Consider the following 17,689-nt stretch of genomic DNA (forward strand, 5'->3'; position numbering starts at 1 on the left):
TTCTTTGATTAACCCATTCCTCTTCCCTGCCCTCGAATGCTCCTGCGCTTGTGTTCGGCTCTCCTTCTGACTCCCTCGTTCTGTCAACACTGACAAAGATGCCTCTCTGTTTAAAGCCTTTTATCGACCAGACCTCTTTGATTTGCTGATTGTGTTCTTGCGCTGAACAAAAAGCCTCATTGTTGGGAGTCTGGGAGACAAAGAATGAGCCAGCGGTGGTGTAAACACTTGCAATTCTTTCTCACAGCGGAAAGCTTGCGATGAAATGTCAGCCGCTTACAGTTTTTTATGATCTTACCATTGAACAATGCTCTCTGAGATGAGCCGCAGGAATAAGTGGCCCCGAACAGATTTGGACTCCTGACACGGATTTGTTTTTCTCGTGTCGGGAAGAAAACGCTCGTATTTTTCTGAAACTTTACTCAAATAACAATTATTTTGCAGCTGGAGCTTCGTTTCTCCTACAGCAGTTTGTAACTTTGCTATTATTGATAGCCTTTCATATATAGTGGTAACACTTCAGAGCCCCACTTTCATATCTCCTGCCCCCCCCCCCCAACCCGTCCTCCAATAACTAGCAGATGCTATCTGTGCATCGCTGCTTAGCCAGACACAAAAGGCCTGACACAAAGCCCTTAACAAAGCAAGACAAGGCGGCCACAAAGAGGGAAAAAGGCCAGTTGAGCGCGTTTGGAGCGTTATGACGGCCAGCGAAGAATAGAGCGGCTGTTGAGGCTTTCATCAAAAAGGCCTTTTTCTCTGTGTTGTTGTTGTTGATGTAACAACTCGTGTGTGCCCCTGTTCGATAAGCCGCTGCTTACGGAGAACGAGGCCTTGATTACCATATCTGAAGATTTTGACTGGTGCTTGTTCTTCTGTTCTTTTCAGCTACAGTGCATACACTCAGGGGGGTGGGGGGACAGAAAGAGAGACTCAAAAAGAGTCTGTGGAGGAGGGAAAACAGAAAACAAAGGATGCTCATCAGTTACTGAAGGATGGGGGGGGGGGGGGGGGGGGTGTTATTATATCACTGTGGCATTTCAGCCATGGCCTTGGTGACTCTGAATGCTTCACACGCCTCCTTCCTGTTATTGGAGACTTGAAACACCTGAGGCTTTTGCTAATCTGCCACCTTTCCTGTAATGAAGGTGGACTGAGGAACGAGGAACATAACCTGAGAGGAGTAATCCTCGTTAATCTGAGCAGAAACACCAGGATTTACAGACTCTGCAGCTCATAGTTCAACTCCCTGCTCTGTTTTCACATTGGTGCTATTGTCAGATGGCTCAGTTGAGCTTTGAAGGAACTTCAAGAAAGATTTTAATTGAAGACATTAAAAAACCCGCAGATGAAAAATGTTCTTGTACCATTTTTCTCATGAAGGACATATTTTACGAAAACCAAGATTTAAATTGCATTTCTGAGTATTTCTTTGTACAAATTGTTGAAAATCAGGAGCAGATTAAAAAAAATGCTGAATGAAAAAGATTGTAGTTGTCACCTAAAACTACATTCAGTGGGCCACAAGCTCCCTGCTCCGCTCCATTCTGATGCGTCCCCATGTAGACGACTGGATCCTCGCCTTCAGCTCAGGGGGGAATTTCTGATAAACTCCTGCCGCTTTGCAGAAACTATGTCCTAAAAAACGACGCAGGTATTTTGATTTTGGCTGAAAACAATATTATTATAATGATTTAAAAAACCACTGGGAATGAATGCGTTGAAAATAGATCGGAAGATAATCAGAGTTAGACTGTAACGACATGAAATGTTCTGCACTCAGTTTAAGAGTTAAGATTTAGCTTTGATTAAAAGACTGAAAAAGTCAATGTTCTTCTAATCTTATTGCAACATCTGCTTTAAAAAAACAACAAAAAACTGCAAAACTGAGTAAACCTGGTCTTGTAATGATAGAGTAGAAGGAAGCTGATAAAAAGTTTAGTCATCTACAACAAAACTCTTAATTTTGAAGGAAAAAAACTTACTGAAATTTCTTTAAACCTGCTTTAAAAAAAATCCCTAAAAGTTTTCACATGACTGTAAAAGCTTTATTTAGCAGACTGGAACAGGGTTCCCCCTGTTTTAGATGAGATCCAGACACACAAAGGGATGCTTTTCTTTGAGCATGTATGACAGTCACGTTATAGGAACAAGCATGAAATGTTGTTAAGTAAATATAAAAGGAATACATCTCTAAACGCACGATTGAAGACAAACGTTCTTTCATAAAGATGAGCGTCTTTAAAATGTTCTCTATGGATAAGTCCTTGTTTAATGAGCAGCAGCTGAAAAGATGCTGAAAGCGAACCAGGGTGACTGCTGGCATTTGTCTGTGTTGCTGTTGTTGTTTTTGTTTATTCCCAGCTGCAGACTTAAAAGAACTATAGATTATCTCAATCTATAGTGGTTAAAATAATATAATTGAATATAAATTCTGGCATTAAGTGGCTAAAAGAAAGTATGATTATTTTTGTTCCTGATGTAAAATTGGGAACCATGGAAAATCTCAGCAGATGATCGATGTTAAAGATTCCAGTGACATTTTAGTTTACATTTTTAGAGCTTTACACGTTCTACATCAGAGGTGGGCACTGAGGGCCGCATTCCTGCATGTTTTCCAGCATACCATGCTCTGGCATGTTCTGATTGGCTGGACACACCTGAACCAGGTAATCAGCCATGAGTATGGCAAGGATGTCTGGAAATCATGCAGACACACAGGCCCTCGAGGCCTGGAATTGCCCACCCCTGTTCTACATGGTCCCACCGGACTTCAAGCCTTAGCTGGATGTACCTGTACAGGTGCTGCAGGTTTTGGGTTGTCTGGGTTCATACAGAGAAGCTGCCGTATCTTAAGGGGAGCGCAGGTGTGTCGTGAGGCTCGAACGGCGGCCTTAAGGGACGTCATGATGGTGGAACCTACCATTGTCGTGTGTGGTATTTTTTTTACTGATATTGGAATTAACATGTACTTATGACCTACGGGTGATGATGTCATGCGATGCCACACTTAGTTGTTAGTAAGGTGCTAGTACTGGCTCCTCACTGACCGTGCACGAATGCTTCACCAACAGGGTGTGTACCTGTCGCCCGCAGCACGTCCGTAGAAAATAATATGCATGAACATTCTTTCCTGTACGCGTTTACTGATCGGCCTACGATCTTTCACATTTCTTTCTGGCCCCCAGCACGTCCCAGTGCATCTCCCCCTGTGAGGGTAGTTGAGAGTAAGGCTTAAGGTCGTCAGGCCAGGGTTTTTTGGTTTGTACCCCAAAATGCTTTAAAACCTGAGAGGATTGATCGTTCCAAGTACTGGCTAACCAACTGCATTGAAGTAGTAGTGGGTTTTTGTGTTGTGGAGCTTTTTCTTTTTTATGTTTATTTCATCTTTAGTTATGTTGCATTTCAGATATCGTGTTTTTATGTTTCTAGGATCTTTCTTGTGATGTATTTTGTTAACTTATTTATGAAAATCTTTTTGTATTCATTCTTTTACAATACTTTCTTTATTCTCTCTTAAATTGTAAAAGAAAACAAAAACTAACACTGCTTTGTTTCAGCGCTCAGCTACTAGACAGGGCAACAAAACAAAATCCAGCTAGGAGTTGGTTTCTAGCTGCATAAAAATGTCCCTTCCTCCCATCTGGTTGTTTCATTCTTCAACGGCAAACATCTAAAATCAGGAGTAAAAATAGAATTCTCCTTTGTTCATTTTATCCTTCCTATGTCTTACAAACACCCCCTTTTCTAACCCTCCCCCCCCACTGTGCTGCAACAAATGACCCCCAATACTCCAGCATGTTCTAATCCAATTAGCTCAGCCCTAATTATGGTTGTGGTGACTGATTATCATTGTCTGCATATGGGACGGCAGAAGATGATTAGCTGCAATGCTAGCCTTGGGTAGCCATTAGCACCTCTGTGCACCTTTTGTGCTGTAATTGTTCAGATAAATGTCTACAAGGTTAAATGAGAAGACGAGGCGGGGGGGCACAAAGGGTGGGTCCAGGTTAAGTGTGTGCGTTGGCAGATTGTGAGTCTTTGACTGAGTGAAGGCGGAGCTAATGGGTTTGAGGTCATTTTTATGTTGCTTGATGGGAAAAGTTCCTGCATTTCACAGGGACTCAGGTCGTCACGGTGATCTGCAGGATGCAGAAAATAACAACAACACAAAAACCATAACATTTTTTCCATTTTTTTATTCCAGCTGACTCCAGACTTGGGACCCAGGCAGGGGGGCACCATGCTGACCATCCTCGGGGAGAATCTGGGCCTGCAATTCAAAGACATCCAGAACGGAGTCCGCATCGGGAAAGTGATCTGCATTCCTCAGGAGGAGGAGTACATCAGCGCTGAGAGGTACGAAGGTTTTCCCATCACCTCGGAGGCCTCATTGCATTGAAAGTCTCTTCCATCCTGCTGTCTTTTTCCAATATTGATGTGACTCTGAGTGTTGAGCACCACGCTCTCCGCTGGACCTCTGTTTCATAAAGCCTGCAAAGGTTAAACGCTGTTTCCCCCCCTCAAACAGAGGCAGCTCCTCAAACAGCTTGAGGCTGTTTGAGGAGCTGCCTCCCTTTGAACATGTGCATTCCACGTAAAGCCAACAGCATCTCACCCGGATCAGAAGAAAGGGTCAGCTTGTGCTGAGGAGTCTCACACACTCGATGGAGTCGGTTTGTCCTGTTCCGATGCCCACTTTTAATTCGATTTAATCTCCTTTGAGGCTTCCTCTAAAAATAGTTTCACAGATTAGTGGTTGTCATGTGAACGCTCCGCCTGATTAAGTTGTGTTTACGACTTTCTGGGAAGTCTAAATCACAGTGGATGCTGTGGGTGACGGTCAACTCTCATTTGAAAACTGCCGGCGTCGAGCTCGCCTGACCTTCAGGTTTTTAGTCACGTTGTTGACGCCGAGGAAACTCGTCATGGATTTCTACATAGATGTCAAATGTGGTTAATGGACATATTTTGTTTTGTTTTTTCATATTGCAAAATAACAGATAACTAGATAACTAAAGGTGCCTTTGGGTTATAAAGCATCAATTTAGTGGCATTTGACCCCTCCTGCTTCCTTGTTGCCATGGTTTCTGCAGGAGGAGGGCGTGGCAGGCGGTTAGGTTGACATATTAATTAAAAGTGATGTTGGCCATACGCCGCCATTAGTTGACTGGTTGCACTCATCATTCCCGTGACCCAGAGAGCTGCAGCAACAAAGCAGACATGACCGATGGCACGGGTCAAAGGTCAGCTGAATGAGGGGGGAAGGACTACGCCGCCCCTTTCCGTCATATCTCTTCCTCTACAGTGGACCTAGGCTGAATTTTTTCACGTCATTCACCTCAGTTATTAGACTTTTACAGCATTTCGCTTTAGGAAAAGTAAATGATCGCCCGTATCTAAGAAAGCAGAATATGTATTACTCTGTCAGGATTTCCTGTGGCACAGTTTGATATTTGTTTAATTTTTACTGCCTTACATTCCACCTCAATTACTTGAATGAGTTGCAGCACAATTTATAATGCTGTCAAGTTTGCAAATGTACTTTGGGTCTTTACAACGGCATGGTGGCAGCTCGCCGTAGCCACCTGTCATGCGTACGGTAATGCTGCCAGTGGAGCCGCCTTTCTGACTTAAGGCCGTCCAGCATTGTACTCGCAGCCCTCGTCACAGCGGGACACCTGGAAAAATATAAAAAGGTGGAGTTAAAAACAATAGAAACGCGCAGCGCTCCGGCGTGGAGCACCTCCGTGGTGCAGCGCTGCGGTTGCCATGGCCACCTGCAGGGAGGATGGAAGCAGGAAGAGTTAATAACTTATCTCAGGGAGGAGATGTGGAGGGAAATGAGCACGTTCAATTAATCAGCCGCTCCCACTTTTCTCACTTTCTGTCCTCTTTCTGTTCTTCCTCCCTCTGTCCTCTGCACCCTCGCCCTTTTTCTCCGTCTCATTCGTTTTCTCTGGCTAATTAACAGTCAAGCGTGTCTCCAGTGGGTGAAACATGAAGTAAAGATGTGTGTGCGTCCTCCCTGTGGGCTGCACCCCCACTCCTACCTTCACTCAATAATTGCTCCAGTGGATTTTCAATTGTCCAGCCAGAACTCGAGGCCCGATGCCGGCCCGGTTCTGCACAGTGATTGAATATGAGAACTGGACCGAGTGAGTGGAACATCACCCATACAAAATGGTTTTACCCCAGCTCCAACCAAATTAAGTCAGTTTTCAGTTGCTATTTTATCACAATGCAAGTCAATCTGAGTCAATATTTCTATGGCAGCCACTCTGGCCAATGGAGAGTGAGCTTGTTGGAAGTCCACACTTCTACCACTTGAAAGCGGGCTACATGGAATCTGTCAAACATTTGGAATATTGAACGTGGGGGGCCAGCCGGCTCCACCTATTTCTACTGAGGCATCTTATTGGTCAGTTTATAATTTGAACCACAGCAAACTTATCAAGTACATGCCAAAGGTGCCACATCAAGAATGGTTATTCTGTCAAATAGAATGACTGAGGACCAGCTGTCGATGTCTCTATAGGAGTCAGTGGGGATTTCGGCTTCTTGGAGCCACCTGGGACTTCCTGTTTAGAACGCCAAGGAGTCATTTACAGTCAATGGTTTCTGCAGCACCCACTAAAGGAACATCAAAGGAACTTCTTCTGAAGAATAACCGGAAGAATAAAAAGCATAAACCCACAGCAACAAGCAAACATTGGTCAGAACCAGGATTATTCGAAGGATGAGGAAAAACAAGCCTGGTTCTGTTCTGAAAGTGAGAAAAAGTTGTTTCAGGATCCAGAATACAAAACCAGAACCAACCGATGAGTTTACTTAGTGCTGTGTTGAACTGTTTGGTTTAAATGTAACATGTCAGCTCCTAACACTCAGAGGAAATGGATCCAGCAAACGCTTTCCCTGAACCTCTTCCCTTTCCTGTTTTTCAGGATCGTCTGTCAGCTGAACGATGCAACAGGTTACCGGGTGCAGCACGCTCAGGTGGAGGTGTGCGTGAGGGACTGCCTCCATCCCGACTACAAAACCGTGTCAGCCAAGCCCTTTACCTTTGTGGTGAGCATGGAAAACCAGAGATTCTTTTAAAATCACCATTTCATGATACTTTCTGACGGCCGTCCCGCTCACGGCGAGTCGTTCTTGACCTTCCTGTCCTCTGCCTGCTCTTCGTTAGACTCCGTTTTTCACCCATGTCCACCCCAACGTCGGGCCTCAGTCCGGAGGAACTCGGATCACCATCGAAGGCAGCGATCTGAACGCGGGTAGCAACGTCACTGTGAATATCGGACTGTACCCGTGCCGCTTTGAGAAGTAAGTGAGCGTAATTCTGTTGGTTTCAAAGCTTTTCTTCTCCTCACACACCCGAATGTTTGGTCTTTGAGTCATTAAAGTTTCACCTAAATAAAAGCAATCAGAGACTTTAAACTATACTGCAACTATGAGAAAAGGAACTGTGCTTATAAAACACATGTGAGTTGACAAAATACTGTGGAGTTCTGTAAATGAGTTAAGCCAACCATTCTGCAGTGTGAGCACTTTAAACGGATGAAAACATCTGAGATAACAAGCTTTCACTTGTGTTTTTCATTTTGTTGCATTACAGATTACTCTTACACTTTATCCACTTTTCTCAGAACATTTCCACACTTTTCTCTGTGGTTTAAACTCCCAAATTTCAAACCTTAAAAAAAAAGAAAGAGTCCGATATTAGAGAATGAAATCAAAGATCTGATCTCGATTGGAAAATATATGTAAACGTGGCAAACTGAACGCATTCTGTACAGGGGGTAAGGCATGGAGGAGATTGATTGACTAGGTCTACAGCCAATCAGTAAGCAAAACATAGCCCACTGTAAAAAAAAAATTAAAAAGCACTATAAGAAATCAGCAAAACAGCCAGGTGAACCACGATTAAGCGGAGGAGCAGTCCTTCCGACTGCTCATGAGGCTCAGATCTTTTGTCGCTGCAGAGTCAGGATGATTATACAGTCAGAGCCTTGTTAAAGAAATCACCTGCTCTCTGTCCCTGATTTACAGCAGCTCTGAAAAATGCAGTCACTAAGTACTGTAATTCACACAGCCTAATGTGGTTTCTCCCAGAGAAAGCTGATATCATTGCTCAGTTATGCTAAAGTGCACGGCCCACAGTTTGTTAGAGACAAGGCTATAATTTCCAAAAAGATTGATACGCTGAAGTCATACTGGTAGAGAACGCCTTTCCTGCTTTAAACCCATTTTCTAAAAAAAAAAAAAAAAAAAAAGTGAAATCTTTTCTTTCTTCCTACTCCGTTTTAGAATGTATTATAAAAATAATATCCTGTCAGATATGAATCGGATTTCTTCAGCCAAGAACCCAGAACTCCATTGTTCCTTTGTGTCCCTTTTTGGCAAACTTACAGCAGACCGCTCTCTGAACTAAATCCACTTATGTATGGAGGCTGGCAGATGCCAGACTAGGGACAAACTTTTTTTTTTTTATTAAAACGGGCAAATATTTTCCAAAAGAAATGCAGTTAGTGACTATCGGAAGCTAAACGGTCCCTTATTACAGTTGTTTCTGTTAGTAAAATTAATGAGCACATTTCCTCTATTATCTTAGTGCCTTTTTTTTCTCTGCGGCAACAAGCGACAGGTCAAACTAATGAGCTGGGACCCATCAACTTTTTTTTTTAATATCACATCAAAGGAAAAAGTAGAATCCAATTTAAAGTGCTGCAGCACATCCCCAGAAAGGTGCACATAATAGTTTTGGCCTTTCATTCACTGAGCAGCAATAACCTTTATGGCCAAAGTAATGAACTGCTCGAGTCCATCTCTTTAATGTGTCTTTGTATTCAGGGGGGCCTCTGCTTTAATCAAAGCCTATTTACCTCCAGTCACTCATCCTCTTATCTCCCCGTGCAACCCCTCTTTTTGCCTTCCTCTGTATCCTCTCTTCTCTTTCTTTGTGTGGCTCCAACCTTGTCAAAAAATACGTACGTGGCACCACAGGCTCTCCCGACCTCAGCGGCGTAGTGGAACTGTTTCCATGGAAACGCATTCCAATGGAATGTTGATTTCTTTCTTTGAATTCGCCTTTTTATACTTTTCATCCCTGGTTTGGTCCCCTCTCCGGCTGCAGCCTCGCCATCAATCACTGTGAGGTGCCAGGATGGAGACGCACAAACAGGCTTTCACTTCTCATTTGCGTTACGTGAGCGTCCAACCGCAGAGGTGCAGGTTCTTCGCCGTGTGTCCAAACAAAGCTGGAGGGCACAGACATTTCCTCCACTCACTTTAAATAGGAGGACGCATATGAACGCGAGAGGTGGAGGCAGCAGATCTTCTGACAGCAGCACAAAGTCTCGCTGCAGGTCATAGACGCTGTTGCATCACACAGAGGGACGACCAGCAGCTTCAAATCTTTGCCCGGGTAGCTGGGTAGACTGAAAGCTGCATGTGGATGGGCAGCAGTGTGTTGCTGACCGTGAGGGTGGAGCAGCACCTTCCCAGGCTTTCACCCGCTCATTTCCTTCTGTCTTCCCAGGCGGAACAGCAAGGAGATTGTCTGCGTGACTTCAGCTGCGAAGGCCACAGGCGCCATGCCGGTCATGGTGGACATCAACTCTGCTGAGCTGAGGAACCCGGAGGTCAAGTTCAACTACACCAGCGATCCCACCATCCTCAAAATCGACCCTGACTGGAGCATCGCCAGGTATGATCGCCCCTCATTCCCAGTTGTCTTTTAATGATCCACATCGCTTTCTAGGACACAGAAGGAGTTTATTAGGAATTCACCTGTGTGGTCAGGACCATTGGCACAGAGCAACCCCGCCTCCCCTTCCCCTCCCCTACCTATTGCTCAGAGCAGGGAGCTTGTGGCTCGCCCAGTGTATTTTCAATGTCCGCAATGATCTCTTTGTTTTTTTTAAACCACATTTTTTTCATCTGCTCCTGATTTACAACAATTTAAATAGAGAAATATTCAGAAATTAATTGCCTCCATCATATAAAAAAATGCCACTAGAACATGTAAAAAAATATATTTTTTTATGAGAGTTGGTCTTTAAGTACACATAACTTTTTTCTAGAGCTTTCTCTTGACTTTCTGTTTTCATGTTTCAAAGGAAAAGCGAAAAGTCAGAGTTTCCTGGTCCCATTTTTGTTGACTTTTCCCTCTTGGCTCCACAATAGTCACTAAATCTCTTTGTAATATATCCGAATATCTCATGATTATTTAATTCTGTCTGATTTACACTGGTACTCCGTTTGATCTGCTATTCTGCTTGATGTGCTGTACATCTGCAGAGCAGATACAAATGCATCAATACATTATTGATCCTTGGAGGTGTTTATTCCACCAGTTAATGCCTTTTTATGAAGCAGCTTAACTTAAGTATGAGCTCAATGATTTATTATTCTGACAGCATATATTCCCTGTTTGGCTCTTGGAGGAAAGTGAAGTTCTCCTCCTTTTTGTTGACTCTAATCTTTCTTTCAAAGATGCGCTTTTTATTCTGTTTATCTTTACGTTTCCAAAGTAAATCTTTGGGAGCGGCGGTAAAAGGAGGCTCCTGGAGCGCTGATGAGCTGCAGCACAGATGCGACTGTAAATATTGCCACTCAAACAAGACTACATAGCCACAGGAAGGTTTCCTATGCAAACCCAAGCTGCGTGGGGAAGGAGGAGAAGAAAAAAAAAAAGCTGGGAGCTTCCAAATGCTAATGGGCTCACTAGCATGACCTAGAAAATCCCCCCATCCTCGGCTCTGAAAAACACGCCAGCATGTACACACAAGAGTGCGCACGCCCTCCACTCTCTCATTGACTTAAAATAGTGGATTGTTTTTGAAATTTCCTTCCTGCTTTCTTTTTAGTCAAAGCCTAAAAAAGTTCAAACATTTTGAGCCTATTCCCGCTTCTTCTCCAAACCCTTCTACAGTTTTGCTTTCAATGTGTATATAAACCACACGTCGGTATAGGAAATGTCACATTTTTTTGACTCGGTGAGCTTTTTTTTCCACTTGACACATTGTTCAGGCGGTGCAACAGTCCTCCTCTGCATCCAGGCGGGGGGTGGAGGTGAAAATAGGAGCGGCGTTTAAAAACTCTGCAGGGAGACAAACTCTCTCATCATGAGAAATAGGTGTGAAAGGAAGAGCAGGCTCGTTTGGAGCAGAATGAATGAAAAGCTTCGGGTTTGGAGAGGGGGAACGCAGAATGACAGCACACGTTCCAGCCTTCAGGGGAATAACCTCAGAGCTCGGCAAAGGCTGGATGTTTTACTCTCAGTTCCCTGTGAAGGAGGAGCGTGGCTCTCCCGACCCGTCAGGCTGCCTCCTCTCAGACCCTGTTAAGGTCAGATCACAGAGCAGCTGATTTGGGCTCTTCTGCTGGGAGAAATGTTTGCAGGACATTGACCCACAGGTTTACATGTACAGATTTAGCTAAAAGAAAATAGTATTTTTCCTATTTATTGTTGGCTTTTTCCCTAAAAAGATACAGGTGAACAAAAACCGTCTGTTTCTTTTTTTCACTTTTACAAATCTTCACTGTTTGCCCAACACTGCAAATCCTGAATCCTAAGAAAGTTTCGAGAAAAAAAATGTTCTTATTTTCTGTCTTGCAAGAAAAATAATCTTATCACGAAAGTCGTTCAATAGCAAAACATTCACCTAATAAAACAGATTTAAATTTTTTGTCAAAATAAGAATTATTGACAAATTTTCTTACCCCATTGGCAAATTTTTTTCTTTGGCTTATTTAAAGAAAATTAAAAAGAACTTTTGACTTCACATGGACCTTAAAGTCCATGGATTAGTTGAAATTCTGTGGGGCTGATTGTCCTGAACGCATCTTTATGGGTACACCTGCTTTAAACTTCTGATTTCATTGAATCCAGTTTACAGAGTGAAAATAAACTCCTCAGAATGTGGTCAAATTTACCAAATTAAAAGTAACGTTTTGTACCATTTTGAGGTCACATTAATTCCGGGGAATAAATTCACCGTTTTTTTCTAATCTCTTCAAGTGTGTCTCTAAAAAGTAGGACCATTTTATTAGTGATCAAAAATGTACAGAGCTTTATGTAATAATTGTGTTTACCTTCAACCTAAGCAAAGAAAAAAAGTCTACCAGCAGTTTTTAAAATGATCAAGGCTCCTTTTACATCACTAATAACAAAGTAAAAGCAGGTCTAATGGCTCTAAAGGCTAATATTTTTACAGGCTTCTGGTTGGACATTTTGTTTAAATCCAAAAACATCATTTTTAAGCTCTCGGGACATTGCAGTCTTTCTAGATTATGACATTACTAAAAATAGTGAGGACCTTTAAAGTAACTTTTGGGTTAAATATAACCTGTTTCAAATAGCAGGGTTGCTTCATGCCCACAACTCAGAGGTGAATTTCTAACAAACTCCTGCCGCTCTGCAGAAACTATATCCTAGGAAAGGACCCAGGTTTTTAGATTTTGGCCAAAAACGTCCATTGAAACTTGCCTATGCAACCTTCCCCCTAGTGGTTGCTTAAAATATTGCATCTTTTTGGGTTTTTAAAAGCCTCTTCCCTCCGTAAGCTGTTTGAAGCAGCGAGTAGAGTTCCAGTACTTTCCAAAAGTGGAAAGTTAACTGGTGGAGCTGCTGTCAGAAGGACTCGCGTCGGATAAAGTTCAACCTTTTGGTCCAGCAGAGGCTGTCGAGTCCCAGCTGTCAGCGTCTGATACACCAGAATAGGTCGCAGGTGTAAAGGTCGCATTATGTCTGATCGCTGACAACAGTTATGTGTGTGTCGGATGCAGGAATGAAAAGCAAAAGCGCGCCGTGGTTTGTGGAGAGGCATGCTGCTGGGAGGCTTTCAAAGATCATGCAGCATTTTCTACTGCTCCTGTCTCTTGCAGCTTTAAACAGGCTTTTAGTATTTATGTGAGGATTGTTGCATTACTGCCCTTAACGGAAAACGCCGAGCATTAACAGTGAATTGGAAACTGAAGGGTCCTCTCACCTCTGACAGGTTTATTGAATTCCATCTCTGCTGATGGGCAGCAGGCACCTGAAACACAAACTGTGACGAGGTTTGTTATGTTTGCTCATTTTTCTTTTTTTTTTCAGTGGAGGAACAACTCTGACCGTCACCGGAACCGACTTTGCAACCATCAAAGAGCCTAGAATGCGGGCCAAGTACGGAGCAGCACTGTCCGTTAACGTGAGTGTTGATAAAAGCTGGGAAGGAGGGACCCGTGGCGCCCGACAAAAGCCTCCTGCGTCGTTTGTGCCACGGCGGGATTTCTCCCGTTTTCTATAAATCCACAGAAATACAGATGAACACACACCTGGGCTGCGGAAACCCACCCCTGACCTGTCGGTTAACCTGCCACGGCCCCATTCTCTGTTTGTTTTTGATGTTGAATTTCCTTTTTAGTAGTTTAACCTTTGAAATGTCAGCTAGCAATAAAGCAGCTCTCGCCAATCCCTCGCTCTTCACCCGGCACCACGGGGCTCGGCTAACCTTTCTCCCTTCTTCCAAGCTGAAAGTAAAGATATTCCACTTTTTTCTTTTGTCCCGCCAGGTTGAATGCAGAGATGTGTATCTACCCTCCTATAATAAAACGCTCCGACTCCATGTGACACGTACACACTCTGCACTTCATATGAGAGTCTCTAAACGGCCTCTTCTGCCATCCCACGTGATCGTTAACAGCTGACCGCTCCGGTTTCACTCTTCGTTATTACGGTCTAATTTGTTCTCGTGTTGAACCCCACTGGGTATTTCAAGATTCCATCAGCTCTGATTGCAGCACTGATGTTATTAAGCCGCCTTCTCCTCATTATGTCGTTTACAGAGACATTTAATCACTCGCACCACAAAATCCTGTTCACATCAGTTCCTTTTTGCATTTTTGCAAACATCAACAGAAAAAAAAGTCGCTCATTTGGTCTCCACCTCTTCTGGTGTCTCCCCGTCTCAGAACTGCACCGTTCTCAACAACACCGTCATGGTGTGTCTGGTGCCCTCTGTGGCCGGGTCCGACCAGCTCCTCCCGGACGCCGTCATCAGCCCCGACGAGATCGGATTTGTCATGGATGACGTGCACTCCGTGCTGGTGGTGAACGAGACCTTCAGCTACCACCCGGACCCTGTGCTGGAACCCCTGAGCCCCACGGGGAAGCTGGTGCTGAAGCCAACCTCACCGCTCATCCTCAAGGTAACACAGTTTATTTTCCTCTTTCCTCTTAGTTTCCACTTCTTCCTCTTTTTCTCTTTTCTTTAAGTCTGATCATCTTTTGATTTATTCTAAAAGTTCGTTAGAAATTCTCCTCTGAGTTGTGGGCAGGACCATTGGCAAACCAACCCCAGTCCCCTTTCCCGTCACTCATATCTGAGCTATCTCTTTACTCTCTCTCCCGCTAGCTTCCAGCCCCAACCCAACATTAGCGGTGCAGCAAAAATGGGGACATATCCCAGCTATCCAGTCATAAAGTTTGGATCCAGATTCCAGCTCAGAAAACAAAGACGTACACAATGGGGAGATGTGGCACTCCAGGCGTATTTTCAAGCAGCAATTTTCTCATCTACAATTGACAATTTCAATAAAGAAATATCCAGAAATGCACTTTTTTAGCTTAATTTTCTTTCTTTATGTCTGCCGTCATCATAGAAATGCTTCAAGAACATGTTAAAAACACCAAAAACAGCATTTTTCCTTTTGTGCTATATTTTTCCCAATTTCCCTCCCTATCTGCTGCTCCTTATTATACCGAAAAAGTAAAAGGTAGCTGTTTGTGATCTTCATAAAAGCCGGCGTCTTTTTCCTGAATCTGTGGCAGAATTATATAAGATTTGTAACCATTGTTTAGCTTTGTTCAAAAGCTGCCAGCCATTTTATAATATAGCAGCCACTTTTTTATGTCGTTTAGCCTGAGAAGAAGTTGACAGCTAATGGAAGTGTTGTTTCCGCTCGGCTTTTATTTTATGCCCAGCATGCTCTCCGATGTGTCTGAATCCTAAAAGGTATTCACCTGCTCTCTCCTGTGGGGTTTGGTGACATCTGAAAGAAGAAGAAGAAGAAGAAGAAGAAGTTGTTTTGTTTTTTTAAGTCTTCTCTTGAAAAACAGCTACAAAGAAAATAATGTTTATAAAGTGAGCCCCGTGTGATGCTTTGCCACACGCTCAAACTTGTGACCCAGAATCTCCAAAGCGGCGCCTTAATGTTTGTGTTTACTCCAGGCCGCCATTTCACCTCTCCTTCATAATCAAAGCCGTTCGACAGGGAGGAAGAAAACTATCATCCTGTTTGCCTCAAAAACTCTAAAAAGGCAACTTTTATCCTTAAATGTAAATTTAATTTAACTGTATTTGATTTAAACTCTATTTGTATAGCACTTTTGCTGCCACAAAGCATCTCAAAGTGTTTCCCAAAAAAAAAAGATACTAGACAGATTAAAAAAAAAATGGTACTTAAAATAGCCAACATAGTAAAAATAATAATAAAAATAAAGTGGATGAAGCCCTCACATCCTCAGGCCCGCGGTTCCTCAGGCGTGGCCCCGGTGCTGAAATGAGGCCTCGCCGTGGGTTTTAGTTCAGACCTGCGAACCAAATAAACTAAGATTAAATCTGATTAAAAAATGAGGGGCCACTTCCATTTAAACTTTAGTAACCTAATAAGCAAACCTTAAAATCGATATTTCATATTTCTAAATCTAGAAACATGAAACGATAATGAAGCGTTCTGATTGCTCTTTCAGGAACATGCAACAAAGAAATAGCCTTCTACTCCATAGCATCTGGCTATATCCCAGTTCACCTTTTGTGCTCTCACTGTTTTGCAGATTTTCTGCATCCTGATTGGCTGTAGATCTAGTCAATCACCTCCCTACCATGTCTCCTGTACAGAATACCTTCAGTTTTCATATTTAAATAAATGTTAGATTTTTTTTCCATAATCCTGGACTTAACTTTCTATGAAGATTTGAACTCTGAAAGTTTAATAAACAAGAGAGAAAAGTGTGAAAATGTTGGTCTGAGAAAAGTGTAAAAAGAAGGTTTTTACTGTCTTAAAACATGTGTAATCCTACATTGCAAATTGTATGTATTGAGGTCATTGTTAGATCTTAACCCCCCGCGATAAACAAGGGAACGCTGTATATTTTGACACATTTCTGAGCTGTTTTTCTGTCTTGTTGACCTCTTGGTTAAATATTTTTGTGTCGCTAAATGTTATCAACAAATCAAAACAATTCATTACTCTCAAGGAAAAACTGTGTTTCCATTGAATTGGTTAGCTGGTGTGACAGATGTTAAGCCATGGTATCGTAGAGAGGTTGTTGCCGTGGTTACCTGCACACAGATGCCAAAAACTAAAGGTGTTTTTTCAGATACAATCTAGCCAAAAAAACGTCATAACTGAATCGAAAGTATTTTTTAGTGCAGCTGTTTTGTTTGTGTCTGCCTGTTTGTAAGTTACCAAATGGAGCTGCTTGTGTTTTTTTTCCAGGGTCGAAACCTTATTCCTGTGGTCACAGGGAACTACAAGCTGAACTACACGGTGCTGATCGGGGACACGCCCTGTGTGCTCACCCTGTCTGAGAGCCAGCTGCTGTGCGAGTGGCCTAATCTGACGGGAGAACACAAAGTCACAGTAAGCCAAACTTTCCTCCCGTTGTTGCTACTAAAAAGAGAGGCTTCACTAAGTACCTGCAGTGTTTTCACGACCAGAACGCGCACTTAAAAGTCGTAAATTTTCTCCAAAATGTACGGAGCGCCCTACGGTGCAGTGCGCCTACTGTGTTGTTGCGTGACTTCGGTAAAGAGGACGTAGGAGGATGTGTGCGTGCGCATTATGCAGAACAACATCGTTTTGGCGACCCTGAAAATGCCGCCTGCAAAGAGACACATTTATGAAGCACAGTTTAAGATGCAACATGAGAATCGAGCAGCTGCGAGAGAATTCAAGATCAATGAATCCATGGTTCGCAAGTGGAGGAAGCTGGAAAACGAACTCCGACAAGACAAGAATAAGCGTTTAAAGTAAAACAGCGCCGGGCAAGTTACGCCACAATTTGTTAATGGATTGCAGATGCTTGGGCTGACGTGTCTGCTTGCACTTTTCTTCAAACTTTGGCAAAAGCCGGCATCGTTGAGCGAGACGGACTCTGACAATGACGAAAGGGAACCTGGCGTGTTTGATAGAAATTTAGCCCGGATGCTTATTCCAGATACAGAAGGATGAGTTGTTGACTGAAAAATTAAAAAATAAATCCCAACCACCTTCCAGCTGCCTTTTTTAAAACATGTACTAGCATGCATGCTTTACCGCCATGTTTTAACGTGCCCGCGCCGCAAAACCCTGGGCGCCTTTTGAATGTGTTAAATACAGAAAAAGCACCCATTAATTAGGACTGCGCCCTATAACCCAGCCAACCCTACGGTCATGAAAATACAGTATTTCTTTTTCTATTTGCACTACTTGCTTGATGATAATTTTTTTTGCTGTGTTCTCTATTTGTGGCCTCTTGGGAAACATCTACTTCATGTATTTTCATTCATTCATCAACCAGAAATCTGTAGAGTTTAGTCTATTCATAGGGCTGGGAGCATGCATTTCCTGCCTCTCAAAGTGCTGGCAGTGCTCCTGACTTGTATTCATTGCTCAGAGGTTTTTTATCAGCCTGGTTTGGCTCACATCCTCCCTGGTATTT

General features: G+C 43.1%; 1 protein-coding gene across 4 annotated transcripts in view; it reads left to right on the forward strand.

Annotated features, from left to right (window-relative positions):
* LOC101175150 (plexin-A1) overlaps positions 1 to 17,689 on the forward strand; it is a 187,179-nt gene that overhangs the window by 149,593 nt on the left and 19,897 nt on the right. For all 4 annotated transcript variants that reach the window (XM_011475605.3, XM_011475607.3, XM_011475606.3 and 1 more), the window contains exons 13-19: positions 4,208 to 4,359; positions 6,945 to 7,068; positions 7,187 to 7,323; positions 9,539 to 9,706; positions 13,100 to 13,193; positions 13,957 to 14,193; positions 16,486 to 16,629. In XM_011475605.3, coding sequence (XP_011473907.1) covers positions 4,208 to 4,359; positions 6,945 to 7,068; positions 7,187 to 7,323; positions 9,539 to 9,706; positions 13,100 to 13,193; positions 13,957 to 14,193; positions 16,486 to 16,629 — 1,056 coding nt within the window. The remainder of the gene's footprint in view (positions 1 to 4,207; positions 4,360 to 6,944; positions 7,069 to 7,186; positions 7,324 to 9,538; positions 9,707 to 13,099; positions 13,194 to 13,956; positions 14,194 to 16,485; positions 16,630 to 17,689) is intronic.

The sequence above is a fragment of the Oryzias latipes genome, chromosome 5, assembly GCF_002234675.1.
Source record: "Oryzias latipes chromosome 5, ASM223467v1".
Lineage (NCBI taxonomy): Eukaryota > Metazoa > Chordata > Actinopteri > Beloniformes > Adrianichthyidae > Oryzias > Oryzias latipes.